The 27,106-nt window shown below is 48.0% G+C and overlaps 1 protein-coding gene across 2 annotated transcripts in view; it reads left to right on the forward strand.

Moving 5' to 3' along the window:
- Nucleotides 1-27,106, forward strand: part of GABBR2 (gamma-aminobutyric acid type B receptor subunit 2) — a 415,572-nt gene that overhangs the window by 322,140 nt on the left and 66,326 nt on the right. For both annotated transcript variants that reach the window (XM_055271718.1, XM_055271719.2), the window contains 2 exons: nucleotides 12,360-12,467; nucleotides 21,053-21,175. In XM_055271718.1, coding sequence (XP_055127693.1) covers nucleotides 12,360-12,467; nucleotides 21,053-21,175 — 231 coding nt within the window. The remainder of the gene's footprint in view (nucleotides 1-12,359; nucleotides 12,468-21,052; nucleotides 21,176-27,106) is intronic.

Genomic DNA, 27,106 nt, shown 5'->3' on the forward strand with positions numbered 1-27,106 from the left:
GGGCTGAAGGCTAGCAGTGAGGGACGCTTAAATGAAGGACCCTTTAAATGTGCTGCAAGTCCCCATTCTCACACCCGAGACTTTGAGGACTGAGTCCAGGCCAGTCCCTCTGCTCTGGGACAGCACATGGAAGGAAGGGAAGCCCCCCGAGATCTTACAGTCTAGGGGATTTTGCTCCCTGGATTTATGCGAATGATTAAACTGGACTGACTTACACATCATCGAGAAGTTGTTCCTGTTACCAGTAACTTCACTGTGAGCTGTCTAGCCAGGGAGAGGTCTACAGATACATTTACTTTATCCTCAGTTGGGCAGTGCCTTCAGAAGTGTGTGGTTGAGTCCCCAGTAACTGAGGGGGTAGTGAGGTCAGTGGTGTGTTCAGGCCCCTCTCCTCTCCTGCATGGCTGTCAAACCCCAGTGCTCCAGGGTCACTTGGTTCACTCTTCCCACTCAAGAGTTTTTCATTCCAAGCCTGGCACTGGCTCATTCCCACCAAAAGACCAAAAGAGTGTGGCCTTCTGGCATGAGACTAATTCCCATTATTCTGCCCTTCTGGGAGTGAAGAAGGTGAATATAAAAGATGCAAGTCCCTGGCTTCACTGTGCCTGCAGTCAGCTTCCAAAGAAGCTGAGCTGCTCAAAAGTCCTTGTGGGTGTGGTTCAGTGGGGTTGTTCTCTAAAGAGTATGGCCTCCTGGGGCAAGGTGCAGTGGCTCACGCCTATAATCCCAGCACTTTGAGAGGCTGAGGCAGGCAGATCACCCGAAGTCAGGAGTTCAAGACCAGCCTGACCAACATGGAGAAACCCTGTCTCTACTAAAAATACAAAATTAGCTGGGCGTGGAGGCACGTGCCTGTAATCCCAGCTACTCAGGAGGCTGAGGGCAGGAGAATCGCTTGAACCTGGGAGGCAGGGGTTACAGTGAGCCGAGATCACGCCATGGCACTCCAGCCTGGGTCACAAGAGCGAAACTCCATCTCAAAAAAAAAGAAAAAAGAAAAAAAAAAAGGTGGCTTTCTGGCATGAGAATGATAACCAAAGCACATGGAAGTCTTGCTAGTTTTAGTGGAAGTGTGAAGGCCACTGAGTCTCTGATATTCCTACATCAGCATGACTTTTGTGCCCTGAGATGCCTAACAATTTCATGGGCATACAATTTATTTGTGGTCAGCTTTCCTGGGCAGTGGTGAGGCCTGAATAAAAGGTTGCTGCTGAGGGACCCTGATGAAGTTAAACAAGGAAAGTCAGGATTTCTCTCTTCCATCTGTGCTTAGGCTTCCTCCCCAAGTTTTAGGACACTGTGATGATTACAGTAATGGAAATGGTACTGGGGCTGGGTACAGTGGCTCATGCTTATAATCCCAGCACTTTGGGAGGCCGAGGCGGGTAGATCACCTGGGGCCAGGAGTTCAAGACCAACCTGGCCAACATGGCAAACCCCGTCACTTAAAAATACAAAAAATTAGCCAGGCGAGGTGGCGGGTGCCTGTAGTCCCAGCTACTCAGGAGGCTGAGGCAGGAGAATGGCGTGAACCTGGGAGGCGGAGCTTGCAGTGAGCCGAGATCGTGCCACTGCACTCCTGCCTGGGCGACAAAGCAAGACTCTGTCTCAAAAAAAAAAAAAAAAAAAAAAAAAGGTACTGGGGGCAAGTTTGGCAACTCCAGTTTCTCACTGGCATCCCTGAGAGGCAAAGAGCTTGCCTTGTTCCCCGGGTTGAGAACCAGTGGAGCAAAACCCTACCCTCGTTCTGCCATGGCCCCAGTCCTTCCCAGGGACCACTCTGCCCATCTCCTCATCACTTGCTATTGGACACCTGGGAATGCCTCAGGTGTCCTGAGGCATTCAGTCTTCACTGCAGAGATTCCTGCAGCAGACATGAAGGGCTGCCCAGCCTTTAGAAACTCTCTCCTTCCCAGAAATAAGTTCCTGACATCTTGCCTTGTTCACAAGCCAAAGGCTATGAAAGCACAGGTGCTTTCTCAAGTTTGACCTGAATTTGACAACCACAGGGTGACACAGGCTAGGGAGCAAAAACAGGGACATCCCCCACACCCAGGGCTTTTCTTTTTAATGAAGCCTGACATTCTATTCTGGGAGTCACGCTCATTTGTGTGAGGGGAAGGTTGTCCTGGGAAGCTGGGGAAGGCTGGTATGAATAAGTCATAAAGCACTTTACAAATCAGCATCGGCTCTGAAGATGAGGGCCCGAAAAGATGTTAGGGCCCAGTTCTTGCCACCCCTGAGAATTAATTTATTTGCAGTCAAGGCTGTTTTGGAAGCTCCGCAAAGGGGAGTCCACATGCATGACTGTGGGGAAAAGGCATAGATTATCTACCCCAGACTGAATTGGGTCAGCACAGATGTGTACATGGGTTAGGGCTGGGGCCATTTATTTACTAATTCTCAATATCGCCCAGGAAGAGGAAGTGAAAGCTCTTGAATTTACGGCCTAAGTACCAGTGCCCGATGGGTACAATTTGGGTTGTATTCCACCTGCTATTCCAGGGTGGGCAGCTCCTTAATTTCACTTGGTGCCATGGATTCTGTTCTTCGGACCTAGAAGGCTGCTCCCAACAAACTCCCACCGAGTGGGGAGCTGCAAGGAGAAGCAGGTCTGTATGTTGTAGTGATCACGGATCTTCCAACAACAGCCTGCATTCGACTGCCACCTCCTCCACTTACTAGCTCCTGACTGCGGCAAGTGACTTAACCTCAGTTTTCTCATCTGTAAAATGAGCGTAACAGTTTTCCCTCTGCAGGATTGCAGTGTGGGTTAAACAAGACGATTCAGACAAGCTGCCTGGAACTCAGGGAGAGTGCTGCATGGAGGGGTGTAGGAGGAGGGATAGGCATCACAGCTTGTCACCTTGCATCCTCGTCACAGTGTAATTTCCTGGTGTCCCACGCTGGGTTCTGTAAATCTTAAAGGACAGGGGACAAGGTAGACCATGAGGCCAGGTTCAGGCATGGTGCAGCCAAAGTCACAGTTTTGTCTGCTCTGCTGCCATATACATGCCGCTTTTTTCTCCCTTTTAGTTTTCAATATAGCAGCTTAACACAGTGAGAGACCATGAATACCACCTCAGACAGAAACCTACGACAGTCACAAGATTAGGCCTCTCTAGGGGCTACACCTCTGCTCAGACGAGGGTGGGTGCATGTGTGAGTGCGTGCACACAGATTCACACACACACAGTGCTACTGCTAGGGACGCAGCTTCTCTTAGTTCCCATCCCCCACTCCCTCTGACCCTTTCCAGAATCTTCCCAGCCTGTCAGTGCCGGTTTCTGCAAGTCTTGAGAACAGCTCCAGCTATACCCCGTGCTGTCTCCCTGGACACTGTGTGGGTAGTGGAGTCACCATAGCAACGTGGCCCCTATGGACATGGAGCTGTCTGCAAGGATGGTGCTGGGCGTGGGCCAGGGCCCCAGTGCCAGGGGGGAGGGATGGACCCCCGCAGCTGAGCTGACCCAGCTCTGGGATCCCAGCCCCTGTCTGCCCAGACAAGGAGCCCGGCAGGTGGGGATGAGAAAAAGCACTTGCCTTCCTTGTGGATCTGAGGCAGAAACCCCAGCTCAAGTGTGGGAGGAGTAAGAAGGGACTTTGCAGAGAGGATGAGGAGGTTCCAGGTGGACCTTAGATCCCAGCGTGGGCCTCACACAGCTTCCTGGGCTCTCAGAAGCATTCCTGGGCGTGGGGTAGTCAACAGCTTCCTGTTAACTCCCTGAGCCTATGCCCTCAGCCTCTGCGATTCACCAAGGCCAGCTTTCAGCCAGAGGCAGCCTTTCCTTCATGACCACCTGACAAGGCCAAGTTCACTGTCCCCACCTGACGGAACAGAAAACTGAAGCCCTGTCACACACTGCTAGGCAGCAGGGAAGAAGTTTAAAACTAGCTCTGTTGGACCACAAAGATGACTGAGATGTTTCATTAGAAATCAAGAATATTCTGATTTTTTATGAGCTGGCTTATACCAGAAAAGGAAAAAAAAAAAAACAGTCAACTAAGTTCTTAGGGATCCGGTAACCACTTAGCCAATATTACCAAAATTTTTGTCTCAGATTTTTTTAAATTAAGATATAATCCACATACCATAAATTTTGCCCTTTTAATGTGTACAATTCACTGGTTTTTGTTTACCCTATTTAACATCTCTTAACCTTAGTTTCCTCTTCTGTAAAATGGGGATGATAATAATAGGGTTGTGAGGATTAAATGAGATCATGTATGTAAAGTACCTAGTGCCTGTCACACAGTAAGGCTTCATACATCTTAGCTGTTATCATTATGTATGAACGAATGATGGGACTATGTCTGGATAATTGTGTTCACTTCTGGATAACATTAAGAGAGACACTGATAAAGCAGAGTAAACTTGGGATGAAGAGGCTGGGAGGCGGTGGCTCATGCCTGTAATCCCAGCACTTTGGGAAGCGAGGTGGGTGGATCACCTAAGGTCAGGAGTTCAAGGCCAGCCTGGCCAACATAGTAAAATCCCATCTCTACTAAAAATACAAAGATTATCCAGGCGTGGTGGCAGACGTCTATAGTCCCAGCTACTCAGGAGGCTGAGGCAGGAGAATCACTTGAACCTGGGAAGCAGAGGTTGCAGTCAGCCAAGATCGTGCCACTGTACTGCAGCCCGGGTGACAGAGGGAGACCCTGTCTCAAAAAAAAAATAAAAAAGAAGAGGCTGGGAAAACCGGTTGATGCTGGCCAGTTTGATGTAGGTACCCACGGCAACTTCTGGCCTTCTGTGGCCTTGCTCTACCAAAACTGGGGCAGGAACAGACTTGGGTCCTGCCTAAGTCAAAGCCAAGCTGGTGGTTGCCTCTGCCACCTTGAGTGCTGAAAGGGGCTTTGGGGCAGGCAGCAAGGGAGGTAAGAATGACACAGACGGGACCTCTGAGGATGCTGCAGCCATGTAGTGGTTGGAATCTGGCCTAAGAAGCCAGTTCGGCCCAGGGCTGCCCTGAGGCATGCTCAGAAGAGCATGGCTCAGCTTTAGCTCCCAGCTGCCTCTACTTGCTGACCACCCTAACTCTTTTATTTTTCTACTAAAAAAAAGTATGTATATTATAAGCGTGGCACTCAGCAAATTTTCACAAACTGAACTCAGCTGTGAATCCAGGATCCAAATCAAGAAGCTGGACTTTATCAGCATCCCAGAGGCCCTCACTGTCTCCTTCCGGTTCCTATCTGCCCCAACCCCCGTCCCCTTGCCAAAGGGTGGCTCCCATCCCAGCTCCTGCATGCACAGACAGTGCTGCTCAGTGTGCACTGAGCCACCTGGGGGTCTGGATGGAATGCAGCAGGTCTAGAAGGGGGCCTGTGCATTCCTGACACACACTCAGGGAATGCTGATGCCACATCCCCAGACCGCACTTGGAAGAGCAGGGATAAGATTAGTACCTGATGCTTTATTTTTGTGTTTGTCTCTTGGAGACTGGTTGTGTAAGATAAATGGAAGCACCAGAAGCCTGGTCTCCTGGGGCCCAGCTGTGGGAGGGAAGGAGCTCCTGGGCTGGAAGACACTAGAGTGTGGCCCCCACCCTCGAACCTCGGGAAGCAGGGTGGTTCCTTCACAGCTGGCAGGGTGGGGTTTGAGTCCCAAAGCACCCCTTCAGCCTCTTCACTCTGCTCAGATGGGTGGCAGCTAGGCAGGGATGGGGCAAGGGAGGCCCAGACACTGGACTGGGGAGTGTGATGCCCTCTTCCTGCCCTCCTAGAGGTACCGGGATTTTCTAACTCTAACTAGAAAGGTAAAGGCTGCCTAGGAACACCCACTTGGTCTCCCTGGAAATTCAAGTCTGGTAGGAATTAATGGAATATTTTTAGTTAAAAGGCCATAAATCTGTGGTTTTGTTGTTGTTGCATGGGGATTTCTTTTTGAGGCAGTTGAGAAGTAAAACAATGTAATAATGTGGGTTTGGGGCTGTTTCTGCAGGTGGGCTCTCATGGCTGGCCATGGTAACATGCTTTGTGATTTCAGAAGAGAGCAGGAAGGCTGGACTAGGAGATACCCACAGGGTTTGGTGGTGGCCTTGCCTGGCAGGTCCAGACCAGCTCAAGGAGAGGGCCACAGGGACTGGCTGTCACAGGGCCTGGTTGGGCCAACTGGAGTCCTGGATGGGGTACAGATGCCCACTTGATGACAGTGGCCTCCCCACCCCCAATTCCCTTCCAGAGGAGGGGGCTGAGTGGGGAACCAGGGACTCCCCAGACTCCTGAGCCAATAAGCAGATGATGGCCTCCCTTCCAGACACCCCACATGTGGGCCACTCCAACCCCTGGCTCTGCTCAGCACTCTTGTTCCCACAATTCATTCATTCATATGATAACATTCCCAGGCACCTGCTGGGCACAGATCATGGTCCTCGGGGAGCTGGCAGTGTAGATTGAAAACCTAAGTAAACAAACAGTTCCCATTTACTATGTTGTGTACAGTGGCAGAGACAGGCCTAGGGGAGTGGGAAAGGCCCAGAAGCAAGGGACAAATCAGGGAAGACTTAAAATAAGGGACCCCTCTGAGTGAGCTCCAGTTATTTCTGGAAGTCCTAAATGATACACCATCCTTGCCCATGGAATTCTCAGCAGCTGCAATCACATGGTGTGGCCACTCAGTCCTTCCTCTCTGGCCCTGACGCCCACTCATCCACGTCTCCTGTCCACAGAGATGTATGAAGGCACACAGCAGCCCCCTCCCCAAAATGCCCCACCCACTCCTGCCACTACCCATCTGAGAATGCTGCGTTTCCAAAAAGCTCCCCAACCTCCAGTCCTGAGGCACCTTCTGGGATTGTGGGGGAACGGGAAGAAAGGCCTCCTCCTCATTCTGCATTGTTCCGTGGCCTGAGCCAAGGCTGCCAAGGGCAGTTGCGCACTTTCTGCACTACACAAGGGTGTTGGCATCAGGGACAGGAGGTGAATTTCCGGCCTGTGATCGGATCTTTGAGCCAAGTTCTTGGAGTTTGTTGGCTTCAAGGGCCTTGAGGAGTGGAGTCCTTCAGAAAGGGCCCAGACGGGGTGTCTTTCAGAAATTTCTCCTCCCAGAGGAGAAACCTCTCTCTGATTTGCCCCAAGGCTTCTAAGATGCCCCCTGGGCCCTGACTTGGGTTCCAGAGTACTCCTGTGGGTCCTGAGTCACCTTTGCCCCCTGCACCGTCCCCCCAGAAAGGCTCTGCTGTACTCCAAACTCCAGAGAAGATTTTCTGTACAGGTCTTACCCAAAAGACCCTGAGCAAGATGGGGTCTTCTGGGGCTATTTCTAGAGGCTGCTCTTCAGAGTCTTATAACTTCAGGATTTATCTGTCGCCACTGCCCTAGAAGACAAGACAGGCCCTGGAGACCTCAGGCCTCTCAGCTTCCCCACCTCATACCTCACAGTGGTCTGGGGCTTGCTTTGGGGCGCTCTGGGAGTTTCTTCCCTCCTTCTCACTGTTGATCACCTCAGATGAGCAGTCAGAATGAAATAAAAGGCCCTTGAGAGAACCATTTGGACAGCAGGAAAGTGACTTGCCCCTGTGTCCAGCCAGCCACCAGGGCTTGCTCCTCCATCTGACTTGTTGGCCTGAAGCCCACATGAATCTGTGGCAACAAGGAGACCCAGAGCATAGCAGTCCTGTCCGTCATCTGTCGGAACAGGCCTGCCAGCAGAGGTTGTGTGTCCATTTTCATGTTGATCCCCAGAAGGGCAATGAAAGCCCTTCACCCTGCCAGGCATGCTTCATGAAATCAGTGGAGCAAGCGGCTGAGCAGAATTGTTCTGGGCATAGATTTTTCCTTCCATTTGGAGAATTGCTCTCATTTCCTTTTCCTTTTTCATAGCTGGGACTGAGATGGGCACTGCCTGCCTAAAGTTTGTCTTCCCCCATGGATGTATTATGTTCAAGGCAGTTTGCAGAGGGGGCTGAGTACTTGATGGCTAAGGGGAGAAAAAGAAAGATGTTAAATCAGAAAAATAAACACACGTAAGACTTTAGGAGAAAAAGTGAAGTACCTATTTGGTGTTGATGAATCAGTAGAGACTTGTATTGGTGGTAACATATTGGAAAACAGAATCATTAGAACCCTTCAGATGAAACCTTCTAGTTTATCTGGCATCATAGAGCCACATAGAAGGGATGTCATTAAATGAAAACTCCCTCAGTGCAGGAAATGCCCCTGCAGCATTCTGATGAAGGGAGAGAAGGGGGGTGGGTCTTCCAAGCTTTGCTTGAATATGTGGAGTGATGGGGAGCTCACTACCTGTCAGACAGCATGTGGAAGGGGCAGCTGAGGCCATGAACTCAGCCTCTTTTGCTATCAAATGCTCCAGTTCTGTCTGTGGTCTTCCTTTAATTTGCTTGCTCGGGCTCAACTTGCACATCTGTGGTGACAAAGAGTTCATGACCTCCTAAACTGGCCCATCCAGCCTGATTGTCTCCTCTTGGCTCCAGAGATTTAAAGGTGAGCAAAGCAGGCCCTGCCTCCCGGTAGCTTCATCTAGTGGGAGAGGCAGACAGGTAATCAGATAGATGTCATCTCTGTGTGACCAGCAGAGCAGAAACGTGCTCGAAGGCAGAAGTCACGAGGAGGAAGTGGTCATGACCTCCCTGCAAGGTCTCAGTGGGCTTCTCAGAGGAAGTGGCTCACAAGTTTGGATTTCAGAGGATGCATGAGAAGTTGTGAAGAACATGGAACAAGGAATGGCATTTTGGGTGGAGGAAACAGCGCGTGTCAGACCCGGCAGCATGAGCCAGTGTAATGTGAGGGGAAAGACTGGGCAGGGCAGGATGGCTTGAGAAATATCAGAAGAGGTAAGGTGGAGGGGGCTGCGCCCTGCCTGCTAAGAATTTGGAATTTAACCTGAGGGCTCTGTGGGGCAGCGATGGATTTAAATCCCAGAAACTTAAGCTGGAGTAACACTTCATATGGGGACTCACTGTGGAGCCCTGGCAGTAGGTGTCTGGTGATTGTAGGCAGGAACGCTGCCAAAGACAAAGTGGTTGGTCAGTTCTCTACACCAGACAGCAATGGGATACAGCATTGAGAGTCTCCAAGACAACCCCCAAGTTCAATGATTCACTAGGACTCTCAGGGCCTAGCGCACAGTCATACTCACAGCTATGACTTATTACACCGAAAGAATACACAGCAACATCAGCAAAGGAAAAGGCACGTGGGGAGGCGAAGTCCAGGGGAAACCAGGTGTCAGTTTCTGATAGCCCTATCACCGTGGAGGAGCACAGGACACGCTTAATTCCCCCAGCAATGAGTAGCGACCTCATGTGTGAAATGCTGCCTAGGGAAGCACATTAGAGATGCCACGCCCAGGGTTTTTAGTTGGGGGATGGATATGTCGACACCGTCTGCCTACTACATAACAAAATTCCAGACTCCCAGAAGGCAGGTAGTGTTCAGCAAAAACCACTTTGTTTGCACAACCAGTTCAGGCACAGTGAGCTGTTCTTATCCTTGAGGGGATGGTGGGAACTGTCCAGAATCCAAGCTCTCAGATACCAGCCAAGGACCAACCTTCAAATCAGACCTTTCTAAAGATAACAGTCTCAGGCCTGCTATGTTAACTCTTTTCTGCCCAGGCATCCTCAGCTATTCTTCGCTTTTAGTTTATGGCAACATATTGTAGTTTCCAGATGCCAGATTAAATTTATATTATTGAATTGTAACTAATTTGACTAATTATATGATTGAGTGAATTCAGCCCTCACAAAATAGACAAGTGGCCTGGAAATGATTATTTCAAAGAAAACCTAAGTCAAAGCAAATATTAAGAATGCTTGCACACTGAGGCCAGATGCGACGGCTCTTGCCTGTACTCCCAACACTTTGAGAGGCCGAGGCAGGAGGATCACTTGAGTTCAGGAGTTCAAGACCAGCCTGGGCAATATAGCAAGATTTCATCTCTGCTAAAAATCAAAAAAATTAGCCGGGCATGGTGGTGCATGCCTGCAGTCCCAGCTACTCAGGAGACTGAGGTGGGAGGATTGTTTGAGCTCCAGAGATGGAGGCTGAAATGAGCTGTGATTGTACCACTGTACTCCAACCTGAGTGACAGAGCAAGATCTCATCTCAAAAAAAAAAAAAAAAAAAAAAGGAATGCTTTGCACACTGGAGTGACACATCTCCTCAAAATAGATCTTTGTCAGCCACAGAATGAGGTAAAAATGATGATATTACTTCATCTTTGTCCTTTTTAAAATGCCCATGGTCTGTATATGGTCATTTGTAAAATTAAACATGTTCAAGAGAACGTTATCAAAAAATGCTGTAGACCATTGGTCTTAACAGTCGTGTCAATAAATTAGATTTACAAGTGTGCTGAGGTCCCCGGAGGGTGTTACAGATTGGTCAGCTACCCCCTCTGGGTGTGTCCTGGTCCTTTGACATCCAGCTCCTAGGTGTAGACGAACCTGATTTGGGTTGAGGAGACTCCATCAGAGGAGGAGGCAGCAGCAGGATGTCGGGGAGAGAGGCCTGGACCGGGACAAAGCGTCGAGTTCCAGGCTCAGCTCTGGAGCTGCGTGGCATGGTTAAGGCAAATATCTTAAATGCGCTGGGCCTCAGTTTCTTCACCTGTTAAGGGATTTCCTAGCTTAACTGACACCTCCAAAAAATCACCTTGGTGTCTGTTACTGTTGTTATTGTTTGTTTTTATTGTTATCTACTTTGCCTCTGGCCTAATAATACTTGTTGAAGATGAACAAATGAACAAACAAACAAATGAATGAGTGAATGAATGAGATGAACTGTCAAATCCCATGCATCTCTGACAGATGACAAGATGTATTATCTGGTCATTGAATATGCTCAGGTCTAAATTCTCTATCATTGGCTCTTTCCCCCTCCCTGTTTTGTATACTTTTCTCACATCCTTTTATGATCATCTGGGTAATAATGTGGCCATTCTACATTCTTTCTAAAGCACCGTGGTTCATTTTTACCCATCTGATTTCTCCTTGTTTGTGAAATTAAAAAAAAAGAAAAAGAAAATAGAAGGCTAAGCGCCCACCTGTACCCTCCCTCGCAGCATTCATGCTTCACAGGCCTGTGTTTCTGAACAAGCGCTGTGATACTGTTGTCCTTCCCTTGATTTAGTGGATCGGCCTTGCAATCTAAAAATAGTTCCTATTTTTACAAATAAAATGGAAATGCAAAATGTTCTGTCTCTGAAAACCTGGAGAGTCAAGTTGCCGGAAAGGCAGGAGCAGAATGAATCCGTAAGGGGAATGGGCTGGGAACATTTCTTGGAAACTTCCTACATGTGCTGGTGGCAGCCAGCCCTGAACTAGAAGGGACCTGGGGAAGCCAAGCAAAGCTGCTGTGCTCAGCTCCTCTGGATGCAGAGGGCCTGAGCTGTCTGCTGCAGCCTGGCTGCCTCTCTTTTTCCCCTGCCACATCCACCTTTCTGCCTTGTGTTCAGTCAAGGGAGGTTGGAACCTTTCAAAGGAAACTAAGCTCAACAGAGCTGAGGGAGAGTAAAGACCCAAGCTCAGAGCTGCAACTCATGGTGCACATGGCTTTTCTGTCCCAGTGAGTGGGAGGCCCCAGAACTCAGTGGTGCACAGCGCAGGGCTGGACCACGATGTGGGGCCCACCTGGAGATGTGCAAGTCTCCTGGGTATTAGAGGATGTCCAGTCTAAATGGTGAGGGTTGGAGGCTCTGGGAGTGATGCAGTACAGGTGAAGGCGGGCATCCTGGAGGCCCCTAAGACCTAACAGGTGGTGGCAGCCTGTTCCAGCCTTCAGGGATCCAAGTTGTAGGCTCCTGTCAGGGCCGGCTGTTCCCATTAGCCACCAATCTAGGGCTAGGGGTCAGGGCACACCTTGGTCCTGGGGAATAGGTGAGAGCCAGACAGGGCCTCAGTCCTAAGCAGGGACCAAGGTCTAAGTGTGGGCTCAGCAGCCAGTCTGGCCCATGCTGATTAACTGACCTTCCAAGGTGACACTGGACGGTAGTAGCCACATGGCCTGACCATGTGGGGAGATGGCTGGGCAGCAGGAAGAAGGGAGGGAGGAGGGAAGTGAAGGCCAGAGGGCTGGACCATCACCTTTTGGTGGTACCTCAGCAGTCCTGGGGGACCTCTGTGGCTCTGCCTCTGTCTGGCTCTCTCTAGGCCCATCTAAGGCACAATTTGAATCTTACACTCCTGTGTGCCCAGTGCCCTGGGTCTGGTAAGTGGCTGATAGAACTAAATGCCTATTGAATGGAAATTTGATTGAAAGATGCCAGTGAAACTCAATGATGTGCAGAGGGGAGTATTTGTCCCCATCATAAAGAGTCCCCTTGCAGGGTGGTCTCGTACCTGATGAAGTCTACCTAAGGAAGGTCAATGCCTGTGTTTTCTCATGGCCTCTAGGTCAGGACCTGGATTCTCACCGTGGGCTACACGACCGCTTTTGGGGCCATGTTTGCAAAGACCTGGAGAGTCCACGCCATCTTCAAAAATGTGAAAATGAAGAAGAAGGTAATCATTCTCCTTCTGTTTCAGGGTGTTAGTAGTGTTCACCCAGCATTTATCTAGCAAGTATATACTATATTCCAGGCACTGAGCTATTTGCTGGGGATCCAAGCTAAACACAATCCCTACCTCCTGCCACCTTCAGCCTACTGGGGAAATCGGACAGTTAACAAAGCATTTATAATACACAGTTGTCAGGGCTGGCTGGGGACATGTGGGGGGTGCTGGGGTACAAAACACTCAAGGGAGGCTTCATGGAGGAAGTGCCACTTCTGCTGGGGCCTGGAGGGTGAGTGGCAGTTAGCCAAGCCAAGGGCACAGGGATGCTGGGGACCTTGTCAAAGGAACCATCCATGGCAGCCTGGGGATGGGAGGCAGGTGGTCAGGGGCTGAGAGAGGCTTGGTGTGGCTGGGGCATAGGATTCGTGGGGACAGGGTGCAGGAAGAGGCTGGAAGGGAAGGCAGGAGCCACATTAAGGAATCTGCACTTTAACTTATGGGCAGTAGGGAGCCCTTAAAAGAGAGGAGTGAAACAAGGCTGGTACCTGACTTAATGATTCCATTTTCCAAGAGGCCCTTGTAGGACAGGAGCTCAGCCTTCACACCCGTGCGGTTTGGTATAGACATGATGTTGCCAGACCTTGACTCTTAGTCAAAGAGAAACTTTGTCCACCACTGTCCTCTTTAACTCTTGCAGTGGTACTGGATCTCCCCTTTCTTCTGGATAAAATTTGTGGCAAGTCTTGTGATTTTGAAGGTCCTCTGGTCAGTAACTATTATAATATGTAGAGTCTATTGTTATATTCAAAACTTCAAATTGCATTGATTGGCACAGCTTCTCCCTCTCCCAGCTCAGGCCTGCAGCAGGCCAGCCACCTGTCTTGGGAAAAGGAGTATAGGCTGGCTGCTCTGTCTTTGGCCAGCCTGCATTCTTTCCCCATCATCCCATCCATCCAGGTGTCCAACCCCTCCGGAGCTGGAATTAGGAATGGTGGAAGGGGCAGGAAATACCTTACTTGCTCAGAGCTGGCATTGGGCTTCCTGAGCCTGGCAAGGATTGCAGTGGCCCCTTTAGACTCCTAGGGCGCTTTTCTGAGTCCCTCATTAACTGGGACTTTCTCTCCTGCTATGATCTTGATGCAGGTGAAATGCTCCCCCAACTGGCTACTTGTGGCTTCTTCCTCTGCTCCTGAGCATCCTTCAGTTCTCCACCCTGGGGTCACCTCACCCCTCCAGCTAGTCCTGGACAGGGCCACACAAACTCTCCCTCACCCATGGCCCACATCTGGGGCGCAGAAAGCATTCCTGCATCTCCTTTGCACCTACAAACTCAAGGACTGAAGGTTGATGTCACTGTAGTAGCTGCTTCTCTTTTGTTCCATCCTCAGAGCAGCTGGCCAGTCCATCATCCACCTTTATGTTTCTCAAGCAGGAGTTAGACACCAGCCCACAGGATCCCCCAGGCTGCAGAGACTCCTATCAAGCCACCCAGTGATCTCCTTTTCACTGGAAACCAAGGCGTCTCCCTTGATTTGAGGTCATGGAGGAAGCGTTCCCTCCCAGTTCACCCATTTCTCTCACCAGGGTACCATGACACCTCTTACCAAAAATCCTCTTCTCAATTCAGTTCCCCACCCATCACACCCTAGCCCCCTGCACACACTCTTCAAATCCTGATGTGGGCATCACTTGTTTACCAACATCTCTGCAGATCCTCACTGTGGGCTCATCCCAGTGGAACATGGAGCCTGTTGTTCCAGTTTTTCATGTGACCCTGCATTTTGCTCCCTGGTTACCTGGAGCCGGTGGCAGACAGCAACCCAGCCAGAGCAGTGAGGCCAAAGGCAAAACAGAAGCCTGGAGTTCTAGTCTCTGCTCCACTGCTGATCTGCCGTGTGTCCTTAGACAAAGCTCTTAGTCTTTCAGGACCTCTGTGTCCTCATCTGTAGAGTGCAGACGCATTAACATAGTATTGTGCCCTTAGCTCTGATTCTGTGGGCTCCTGCCAGGTGCCCTGGTGATACCTCTCACTCCTCAGGCCCCCCACCCACCTCTTCACTGCCAAGGTTCTTCTTCAGGACTGCAGCCCCCTGTCCTCTCCAGATGAGGCGGAGGTATATTCTGTTGTCTGCCCCCTGCCCCACACCCGAACCACCTTAGGAAATCCACAGGCTGCATTTAGAGGGGGGAAAGGGCCCTGCTCTGCCACCCTGTCCCTGTGCTCGCATGGAGGGGCTGTCTCTGGGCCCCGGCAGCATTTATGACAACTCTCCGTAAGATGAGAGGCCTGGCCACCCCAGAGTTCCTCAGCTGTGGCTGCGCACTGCAATCCCGGGGGACCTTTTGAAAACTACAAGAAGTCGCCCAGGCCAGTTGAAATGAGGGCTCTGGGGCCGGAGCTGAGCATCGGTAGTTTTTCAGCTTTCCCTGGGGATGTTAATATACTGCCGAATTTGGGGACCTGTGGTCTAGATCAGGGCTTCTGAGTGTAGCTGCCCTGCAAGCTGTTAGAAATGCAAGTTCCTGGGCCCCGCCCTGACGCTAATGAACTGGAAACCTTGGGAGGAGCCCAGGAGCCTGTGTTTTCCCCATCCCTGGCCAAAGCAAGCCAAGGCTGGAGAGCCACTGGCCTAGGTGGCTTCTGGGGCCCCTCAAGCTCTGCGGCTCTGGTTTAAGAGCTGCTCTGCTCTTAAACCAGGATGACAACTCCACCCTGGTTTGGAAGAAGCACAGTGTTGGTTCCTTTGTGCTAATATGTGATTCATCCCTATGGTCATCTGTGATAAGGAACCCACCTTTATGCTCTCTAACATGACTGTGAAGCAGGAACACCAACTGTCTGGCCACAATCGACAAAACATATCAGGAAAATAGCAGGAGTTCAGTTGTCTGGAAGCTCCCTGTGGGGCAGTGATGTGGTGTGGTCACCAGAGGCCATGCGCTGTTGCTCACTTCCTCCTGCACTGCCTGAGCCGGGGGAAACTCGGTCCCTGCCAAGGGTCTGGGGCAACTCTGAGAGCTCAGGCTTGCAGTGGGTCCAGGCATCCAGGGAGGGGGCTTATCTGAGAAACAAGCCCCACACACACACACTTTTTTAACTTTTTAAACTTTCTTTACTTTTTTTTTTTTTTTTTACTTTTTAAAACTTTTTTTCTACTTTTGTTTTTAAGGGTAATGATGTCAGAGACAGTGGGGATTAAAACAGTCCCTTAACGGGTATGAGGTTAGAGGACTAGAAGGTGACAGAGGTGGACATCAGAGGATGGTAATTGTGTCACCAGGCATCTAGAGGAAGATGATTGTGACGGTGAGGAGGGCCTCAGGACCAGCGGGGGAAATGACATCAAGGATGGTGAGGGTGATGTCAGGGGACAGAAAGGGAAATGAGAGCAATAAGCTTCATGCACAGAGGGGATCAGGGCCACCTCTATTGAGTTAATGACACTGAGCTCTCCACTTAAAAATGGTTAGTTAAAATGGCAAAATTTATGTGCATTTTACCACAATAAAAACAAAACTGTAGCAATAAAAACCAACTTGGTTATGTAAAAAACTGGAACTGTGAAGAAGAGCCCAATTTTGAACTACACCTGTCCCAACCCTTTCAAAACAATCTGGTTCCCTGATTGAGTGTGTGGTTTGGGTAAGATATAAATTTCTCTTCTCTACCTTACCCTCCTGTAATTTGGTTGGTAAATAATACTTAACCACAGCACCGCAAACCGGCTCCTGGAATCACTAGAAAGCCCAGAGTGACCCCAAAGAGTTTCTCACACTGGAATAATGTGCTCATCCAGCCTTCATCATTTTCACCACAAAATTAGTACCAAATCTTGTACTGAAAGCCTTTGGCAGTTCATATTGTTCGTTTGTATTGCGCAACCATCATCACCATCCATCGCCAAACCTTTTCATCTTCCCAAACTGAAACTCTATACCCATTCAACATTAACTCTCTCTTCTCCCTTCCTCTCCCCACAGCCATGGCCACCACGATTGTCCTTTCTATGAATTTGACTCCTCTAGGAACCTCATATAAGTTAAATCATACAATATTTGTCCTTTGGTGACTGACTTGTTTTGTGTCTTTTAAAGAAGTTTGGACTTTTTTTAGTGGCCCCCTTATTTATTATTTATTTTTTACTGACATATATACCAGATTTATATAAATTTGCAAATGCAATCATATGCTTTTTTTCAATGCATTTTTTTTATCCTTTTCTTCTTTGCATAGCTCCCACCCCTCCTCCCTCCATCCGTGATGGCTTGCCCTCCCCAAACCTACATACACAAACTTCACCCCATATGCCCTATATGTCTACATTTTTGAAAGCATTGAAGGAAAAGAAGGCTATTAAAGGCTATTAAACACGTGTGACTTAATGCTTCCAAATTTCGTATTTTTACAGCATGTTACTTTTTTTCTAAAGACCAATTGTAAAATCTTTTTAAATTGAGAAGGTTTATTACAGTCTTTATTTTGCCTCATACTAGGACCAAATGGAAGTGTTGAGACAAGAGTAGAAATTCAGAGATGACACCTTCTGTTCTAGGGGCAGATGCTTTTTGAGGACAATGGAAGTTCACTACAAATATGACTGGGTTCTGTTGCAGACAATAACATGAGTGGGAAAAGCATCTGAGGATAAACCCTCAGAGTTTCATCTGGGCTCAACTTAAGAAAAATGCTGAGGGCTTTTAGCAGCTATCCTGAAGCATCCGCCATCTAAAGATGACAGGAGAGCTGAGCCCCAGGGGTACCATCCATGCTGTATTCCCCCTGAATGGTGTTCCCTGAAGAAATGAGTTGGCTCTAGTGGAAAGCCAGGCTGAATAGGTCAGAAAATCTTAAGTTTTTTGAAAAAATAAATAAATGCCCTTTTCTCTTAACCAAGCATCAGCCAAGATTTTCTGCAAAGAGCCAGTAGTCAATAGGTAAGACTTTGCAGGCTCTTCTGTCATGGTTGCAGCTACTCAACTTTGCTTTTATAGAATGAAAGCAACCATAGACAAATATGCAAATGACATTCATTTAAATGAGTATGGTAAAGGTGTAAATTTCTCTACCTTACCCTTCTTGTAATTGAGGGTATACCATTTAAATGAGCAAGGCTACGTTCCCGTAAAACTTTATTTACAAAAATAGATGGTGGGCCAAATCAGTAGTTTGCTAATCCCTGCTCGAAACAACTCAGAAGTCACATTTAGTAAAAATCGCTGGATCTGTTAAACAGTTATTGTAAGCCAGGCTCTGGTAATCTAGTGTGGCATGTGCAAATATTATCCCCATGTTCTAGATGAGGAAACTGGTTCAGAGTGGGAAGGGAATTACCCAAGATCACACAACTAGGTAGTTCATTTCAAACTTAGATCTGATTCCAGAACCAGATGCTTAATCATTACTGGGTGCCTTTGCTCTCACCTGCCACTAAGTACCTCCTACCCCCAGAGAGAGGACTGCATGTGATAGCATCAGTGAGCACTGACATAACCCAGAGAGAAGTTCAGGCAGCATTTAAGAGAAGAAAGGAAGTCAAAGAATCTAAGAATAGGGAGATGGCCTTGCCTAATGTAAGGGGTCTCTGGTGCTCAGATCAGTGCTTTTTTTTCTTTCCTTCCTTCTATTTTCATTATTTAAGATTATTTTAAATCACCTCTACTTGACATTGTATTTTCTATTCCCACGGGTGTACTTGTATAATTTTCACTACTAGTCTTCCCCACAAACATGCATGCTTCATAGGGCAGAATGTGTGTTTTGTCCGCTGTTGCATCCTCAGTGCCTAGAACAGAACCTGACTCAGGGTAGGCACTCAATAAATATTTCTACAATTAATAAATAAAAAGTGATTCATAACTACTTAGCCTAACCCCATTCAGTCACAAACACTGGTTACATGCCAGGGTTTGTGAATGGTGCCAAAAGGAAAATAACCATTTCCTCTCCTCTGATTATCAGCATCTTCCTACCATGCACCCATCCACACATGATGATTAATCTTGTGTCTAGTAGAGCTTAGGTGCAGTATCACATTTTGCCCCTAGATGTCACTGTGTCTTACACATAAACATAGAATCACTAATTGTCAAAACCCAAGTAATGGTAGCCAGCTACCATTTGTTGATCATCTTCTCTGTGCCAGACACTGTACTAAATGCTTTCCATACCTCATCTCATTTTATTTTTATACTAACTGTACAATTTAAGGATCACTGACCACACTTTAAAAAGAAGGAAACTGAGTCCTAGCAAAGTTAAGCAACTTGCTCAAGATCACGCTTGACAAGAATTGGGATTAGAATGAGGTCTTCTACTTCCAAAACCTGTGTTCTTTCCTTTATACCATACTTGGAGAATAACACAGAAGCCCTCCTGCTCTCTCCCTCCCCCTGCCCCTGCCCATTTTACAAATGAGAAATGCAGAATGAGAGCAAGGAAGTGATTGGCTTATGGTCACACAGGTAGCAAGGAACAGAGCCAGAATTCTAATTCAGGTCCACTTAATGTTAAATCCTTTAGAATTCCACTGCCCCAGCCAGGTGTGGTGGCTCACACTTGTAACCACAGCACTTTGGGAGGCTGAGGCAGGTGGCTCACTTGAAGTCAGGAGTTCGAGACCAGCCTGGTCAACATGGTGAAACCCCGTCTCTGCTAAAAATACAAAAATTAGCTGGGTCTAGTGGCACATGCCTGTAATCCCAGCTACTCAGGAGGCTGAGGCAGGAGAATTGCTTGAACTTAGGAAGAAAGCGGAGGCTGCAGTGAGCCTAAATTGCACTATTGCACTCCAGCCTAAGTGACAAAGCAAAATTCCATCTAAAAAAAAAAAATCCACTTCCTCAGATTTCATACTTGAGCCGTTAAATTGGAAGGATTTACTTTATGACATTTACAAGAGGAAAATTCTGGTGCTCAGCTTTTAAAGCCATCTATGCCCCTTGCGGGGTATGCCTAGATTCATGGAGGTAGAGAAGCTGCTTGGGCTCAACCTTGAAATCAGGGTAGGAGTATGCCAGCAGAAAGGTGCAGGTCAGGCCTTCCAGGGGTCAGGAATAGCTGGACAAATGCCTGGGGGCTCAAACAGCCCCGTGTTCAGCATCACGTAGATATGAGACTCCTTCCAGCTCATCCCCTAACTGCTAAGCTCCTTAGGCATTTTGCCCCAGTTTCTCAAGACTGGCAGGGAGTTGCCTAGTTCCCCAGAGGGTGAGAGTTAAGCTGGGTTTCTGCAAAGCACCAGCAGTTCACCATATCCTTGAAAATCTCAGAGTGGGCTTTGCTGGTGCCCTGCCCCCAGGGAAAGCGGTTTTGCTGGATTTAATCTCCTTGGCAGTCACTAAACCAACACTTTCCTCGTGTTCTTTTTACATTCGGTAACATAAAGGGCCCTCGGGTTTTTATTTCTCCTTTAAAAATGGCTTTAATAGTTAAAAACCAAACCTGGTGATATTTCTTAAGCTTCTGCCTGAGTTTTGTTTGTTTTTCCATGAGTCTTTTCCAGAACTACTTCATTACATTAGCTTTTCTGGAGAGTGAGGGATATATAAACATGAAGTGAATGAAATACAGGTCAGCTTTGGCACCGAAAATATTTATCCCCCGGCCGATCCCTATCAAACAGACGTAAAGTGGGGTAGAAGTCTCACAGAGTAATAAAAATATCCCAGGCTGCAAAGAGGAATGGGAGTTATATTTCTTCTTTTTATATTCTTTCATGTCGATTCAATTCATCAGACTTTTAAGTAGCTACTGCATGCCAGGTGCTGGTAGGTGCTGAGGGAACACAAATAAAACGGGCTTGCTTTCTGTCTAGGGCTCCCCAGTTTACTGAGGAGGGAAGATGTGTATACAACTTAATTTAGCTTCTGATTGTTGCTGTAAATGTTTGAGGATGTGAATTCTGGAGAAAAGAGAGCTCAGTCCAAATCCAGGCTTCATCTCTTATTAAGTTTATTATATTGACCAAGTTACTTAGCCCTTCTAAGCCTCAGTTTGCTCATCCATAAAATAAGAATAATAATAATATTTGCCTTTATATGAGACACTGCTTCTGAAACCATCAACCTAGAGGAAGGCACAGAGTAAGTGTTCGTTAAATGTTAGCTATTCTTCTCGTTGTTGCTACTCTGGTTCCTCCTGATAATTAAGTATGTGGACAAAGCGCTATGGAGTAATTAGTTGTGCTGCAGGAGTTAGAGAGGACTTCATGGAGGAGGTGACAGTTGATCGAGGTGTTTAAGGATTATTAGAAGTTTGCCAAATGGAAAGAATAGGGTGTTCCAGACAAGAGAACTAGCACCTACAAAGACCTGGAGGGTGAAAATCACAGCTCGGCCAGGGACTAGGAGCGGCCAAACTTCAACAAAATGCACATGTGTGTTTGGGGAGTGATGAGGTCAAGCTTGTGAAAGGCCTTGAATGTCACGCAGAGGAGCTTGGCTGGATTTATCCTGTGGGTGACGGGGAATTGCAGGAGGCTCTCCAGCTGGGGAGTTTATGATGCAGGTTCCCCCTATGACCTGGGCCCCCAGTTGCTGCGTGGGAAACTGTCTCTCACATCGGCTCCCCTCCGCTCCTTCCCGCTCTGTAGATCATCAAGGACCAGAAACTGCTTGTGATCGTGGGGGGCATGCTGCTGATCGACCTGTGTATCCTGATCTGCTGGCAGGCTGTGGACCCCCTGCGAAGGACGGTGGAGAAGTACAGCATGGAGGTAAGCCCTCCAAGCCGGCAGGAGGGAAGCCTGCAGATGCAGCCCCTGGTACATGAGGACAGTGAGGGTGCATAGCTCCCAGACTGCCCGGTACCCCACTGGGAACACTTCATCAGTTCCATTTCCTTCCATTTGAGACATGTAATTCCAGGGAGGCCAAATACAAGGTGTTGTGAAAGAAGTTGATTTTAATATGAATACATGCAGAATGAGGGGGAAATGTTGGGCTTTTTAAAAGAGTATATTCTCATACATTGTAGAAGCCTTCATTTATAAGATCCATCACTTGAGAAATGACATTGCCTATTTATCCCAATTTTAAAGTACATCTCCTAAAAAGTGCCACTAGGGAGTAAACGTTCTGAAAGCTCCTTCTAGATACTATATTATTTTCAAAGTGATGGGCAATATATTTCTTTTCACACATTTGATATCAGATATTTGCTGTTAAAATAACCTCACATAAAAGTACTGTTAAATATATTTTTTAGTTGTCTTGCAGTCAGCCTTGCCCTGAACTCACACTGGTCTTTCTAGGATTCTCCAGATTAGGGAAGTTTGAGTGCCTTAGGAGGTTGTAGTTTTGTTGACTTTCATTTAGAATAGTGAACTGTCTTTGCGGGGTACAGCTGAGCTGCAGTGTGGTGTGCTATTTGGTAGGATTTCTGTACAGTGTAACAAACACTAAGAAAATAAGAATCTCTGTTTCTCTCACTGCTTTATTAGAGAAATCTTTTGTGGAATTTAGTGTGAATTCTTACACTAAACCAGAAATGGTCATTCTATGCATTGAGGGCAGAGCCTTTTATCCTTTTAGACAAGAAGGTTTTATAGAAAATAAGATGCTCAGCCTCGTTTATCTCGAGACAGAGTGTTTACTCAGCTTGGTAAGCAGTTATGCATTCAGAGCAGCAGCAGAGAATGCCATTTAGGAAAGAGGTTGAGAACTATGTCCCTCCACCTGACCACCTTCCACATATAAGCGGGACTCCAGACAGTCACAACCAGAACTGGCAAGGAGGGCGGACCCGACACTGGCTGTGCCCATGGGCCAAGGGGGCAGGAACTGAGTCCACTCGAGCAGACAGGCTACTTTTGGACGGGGGGACATCTGGTCACCATTCACCCTGCAAGGTAGGCAACAGAACAGCTGGGTGGGTCCCACTTCATCCCAAGGGAATTCCCCGCCCACCACCAGAATTTAGAAATCCAGACAGGATGTCAACACTAGGAAGAGCTATCATTGGCTAACTGGGCCCCTGAGCGAGGGAGAGCCTGTGGTGGTGATAATAACAAGCAATGATGATAATAAGAGCGATGATGATGATGACAGCTGGCATCATGTGTTAACTCATTTAATCCTCACAGCAATTCTAGGAAGTAGATGCTGTGCTCAACCTCATTTTACTGATGAGGAAACAGAAACCCAGAAGGTTACCTAGCAGGTTAGTGACAATACCACTAATTACCCTCTCACCTACTGCCTAACCCTGCCTTTCAACACCTGGGCAGCTCTTAGCAGTTTTACAGGCTTTCTTAAACCTTTGTTCATTGGCCACAGATCTGGGAAGTGAGTAGGGCAGGGAAATGTTCTCCCCTTCTACAGATGAGGAGAAAAAAGTAGAATAATGGGCAGACTGAGGGCCCAGGAGATCAAGGAATAAGAGCAGGCTGAGTCAGGCAGAGTTTGTGGAAGGCCTAGAGCTGGGCCAGGTGGACAGAACGAGGCACAGTGGCTCAGTGTGGAGCCCAGCAGTGGGCTAGGGAGGCTGAATGGCTGCCGCCTCTATTCTTGATGAAGGTGGGAGCTGAGTATTCACAAGGGGTTCCCAAGGCTCCAGCTGTGGTGGGGAGACACCGGCAGTGCCAGAGTCAACAGACTCTGGAAATGGGGATGCCTGTCCTACTAGACCATTTAGACAATGTAAACCTGTGCAGTCTGATGTGTCTAGCTGATGGTTTGCTATCATGGCTCTTACCTGCTTTCCTTCTATTCTGTAATAAGCACTGCTGCTATCAATGGCTCTGTGCATAGAACCCTAGCACATTCCGGACTTTCCAAGGCTGTGGTTCTCAAACTGAAGAGTCCCGGGGTGCTGCAGAAGTGCCTTTCTGTGTAGATAAGGAAACTGAGCCTGGAAAGGTGCTATCCAGGGCCCAGGGTCACCCAGATTGTCCAAGGCAAGGCCCAGATAGGCTGTTCCTGTGTCTCCCTCCGGGGTGTGCTGAGATTTCTTTCAGAACCTTTTCTGGCAGGTGCCTACTTTTCTTCTTTTATTTTAGAGTTGGCCTGTCCCTCTGTTGCTATGGTAACAGAACCCTTTGATCTGTCCACCCACAGCCCTGTTTATTGTTGTTTTTCTACCAAACAGCACCAAGCTGTTGGTTTCTCTCAGACCCTCCCTCTGTCAGATACAACAGGGTAGTTGAACAATGTGCCCAGGGCCTGAGGTATCCTAAAGTCTCCTTCAAGGGGCTGTTTTGTCCAGGATCTCCAAACAGAAAGCCTAGGCGTGGGGGAGAGATGATGAAAGACCGTTGTGGCCCATCCCTCCCTCCCCCTTACCTACTTCAGACACCCTATGTGCTCCAGACTCTGAGCACCTGAGGATTCCAGGCATGGGCCTTGCAATATGGTACACATCCTAGCCTTTGCTCATGCTGTGTCCCCTTCCAGAATCTTCTCTGCCAAGTGTATGACTTCAGCTTCAGCACCAGTGTTACCTCCTATGGAGAGGTGTCCCTGTGTTCACTGGCTCCCCTGCAGTCGAGAACCTGCTCTGCCTCACTTCCTCCCCCAACATCCCAAACATTCCCTGTCAGGACTCCCAGCAAGTCAGAAGTCTCTGCTTCTCCAGGACAGGGCCACGTCTCAGCCAGCCCCCACACAGCCCACCCAGCACCCCATGGCCGGCATCTTCCATGGGAAGACACAGATAGCCACAGCCTCATGGCAGCCTGCAGAAAAGTGGGGGAGCAGACTAAACCTGTAGACGAATAACCCTATCACTTCAGATCACTGTCGACTCTGAAAGCAGTGAGAGGGAAATAAACAGAACCCAGGGCTTGAGAATAACAGGAAGGACCCATGGAAGCGATTCACCCTGAGAGAGTGTACTCAAGGGTCCTTGGAATGCAAGTCCCCTAGAGGCCTACTCGGGGCAGCCCAGCCCCCCGTCCTTATTCATTTCTGTGCCATAAATATTGATTGATTGATTTTATTTTTATTTGGAGACAGAGTCTCACTCTGTCACCTAGGCTGGAGTGCAGTGGCACGATCTTGGCTCACTGCTCAACCTCCATCTCCTGGGTTCAAGTGATTCTCATGCCTCAGCCTCCCAAGTAGCTGGGACTACAGATGTGCGCGACCACGCCTGACTAAATTTTGTATTCTTAGTAGAGATGTGCTTTCACCATGTTGTCCAGGCTGGTCTCAAACTCCTGGCCTCAAGTGATCCACCTGCCTCGGCCTCCCAAAGTGCTGGGATGACAGGTGTGAGCCACCTCGCCCAGCCATGTATATGTCATAAGTATTTCTGTAGCACTTGTCATGTGCCAAGCACTGTTCTAAATGCTTTACAAATATGAACTCATTTAATTTAATCTTTATAATAATCCTGTGAGGTAGGAGATATTTTTGCCCCCATTTTATAGATGAGGAAACTGAGACACAGAGACCTTCAGTGACTGGCCCAGGTCACGCAGCCAGTGAGTGGCAGAGCCTGGATTCCACCCCAGGTGGTCTGCTTTCAACCATGTTGCCACCCAACTCCACAAAAGGGTGGAAAGGGTCCCTGAGGCGGGGGACGGAGGTCCTGACTTCTGGTTTCACTGCATCTTTCCTCTTCAGGGGCTACACACAGCCCCTCTCAGGGCAGGCTGACTGTGTGGCTGTGGTCCTGGAGCCTGACTCCATGACGCCCCTGCCACTGCCAAGCCTCCAGCTATGGCTCAGCACCCCACAGCCTCCTCATGCCCCAAAGTGATTCCAGCCTCACTCTCACCTTTTTCACCAGCTATGCATCAGGCCCTGTGCTGGACTCCAGAGAGAAGCAGTGAATGAGATGTGGCCCTTCCTTCAAGGACCCCTTAGAGCAGTTAGGAAGACGGACAAGTCAGTGGCTAATTCGCAGCCCTCATGCTACAGGGTGCTGTGGAGCCCGAGGAGGGACGCCAATCTGGCCTCATAGGGTCAAAGAAGGCTTTTCAGCTGAAAGCCAAGGAGGCCTGAGCTGGTGTGGGAGCTGGGAGGGTCACTCAGGCAGAGGCCACTGCATTTGGACAGCAGGCAGTGTGTCCAGTGAACCAAGTGCTAAGAGGACACGGGCAGGGAACACAACACACAGTGCTACTCCGGTGTACATTGGCACAACCACTTGGAAAACTATTTGACATGAGTCATGTCAAAGATGCACATGCCCCACAGCCCTGCCATTCCACTAGGACACATCCCTAGGGAAAGTCTCACACATATGCCCAAGGAGACCCAAGCCTGGGTGTTCACAGCAGCACTGTTTGTAACAGCCAAAAACTGGGAGCATCCTAAATGGCCTGCAGGAACAGAATGGATACGTGCATTATGGTATTTCATACGGCTGTGGGAATGAATGAGCCACAGCCACACACATCAGTTCAGAGGCATCTCACCAACACAGCAATGAGGAAAAACAGCAAGTCACGCATGAATACCCAAAACAGGCTTTCACATGCTTCAAGTTCAAACACTGGAGAAACTGAACAGAATATTGTTTAAGGATACATACATAGATAGCAAAACCATTTTTTAAAAAAAGAAGAAGGCAATTGTTAACACAGAATTCAAGATTGTGGTTACCTCTTGGTGGGCAGGATAGGAGGATATGATTGAGACAGGCATACAGGTCCCGTAAGGTTCTGGCAATTCTGTTCTTCAAATCGTACATATATATTATATCTACTCTTCAGAAAGTATGATGTGGGGTTTTATTGTTGTTGTTTTTTGTTTGTTTGTCTGTTTTGTTTTGTTTTGTGACAGGATCCCACTCTGTTGCCCAGACTGGAGTGCAATGGCAAGATCATGGCTCACTGCACCTCCCCTGGCTCAGGTGATCCCCCAGCCTCAGCCCCCCGAGTAGCTGGGACTACAGGCATGCGCCACCACACCCCGTTGATTTTTGTATTTTTTGTAAAGACGGAGTTTCCTCATGTTACCTAGACTGGTCTCCAATTCCCGGGCTCAAATGTTCCACCTGCCCTGGCCTCCCAAAGTGCCGTAATGACAGGAATGAGCCACCATGCCCAGCAGATGTATTTAATTTTTAAAATTTTATTTATCTTACTTAGTAGACTTTATTTCTTAGGGTAGTTTTAGGTTTACAGAAAAAGTTAACAAAAGTGCAAAGAGTTCTCATGTACCCTCCACCCACCCCCACAATTTCCTGTTATTAATATCTTGCATTGTCTGGTACATTTTTTCAACTGATGAACCAATATTGATACATTATTCTTCACCACAGTCCATAGTTTACCTTAGGGTTCACTGTTCTACGGGCTTTGCCAAATGCATGTCATGTAGTCACCATTACAATATAATACAGAGTAGATTCACTGTTCTAAATATCCTCTGTGCTTTACTAATCCTTGACAACCACAGATCCATAGTTTTTCCTTTTCCTGAATGTCATATAGTTAGAATCATAGAGTATGTAGCCATTTTAGACTGGCTTCTTTCATTTAGTAATATGCATTTAAGGTTCCTACATATGTTTTTGTGGCTTGATAGCTCATTTCTTTTTATCACTGAATAATATCCTATTTCCTGGTAGCTCATTTCTTTTTATCACTGAATAATGTCCTATTTCCTGGATGTACCACAGATTGCTTATTCATTCACCCACTGAAGGGCATCTTAGTTGCTTCCAAGTTTTGGCAATCATACGTAAGGCTGCTACA

This window comes from Symphalangus syndactylus, chromosome 3, assembly GCF_028878055.3.
Source record: "Symphalangus syndactylus isolate Jambi chromosome 3, NHGRI_mSymSyn1-v2.1_pri, whole genome shotgun sequence".
NCBI classification, from domain to species: domain Eukaryota; kingdom Metazoa; phylum Chordata; class Mammalia; order Primates; family Hylobatidae; genus Symphalangus; species Symphalangus syndactylus.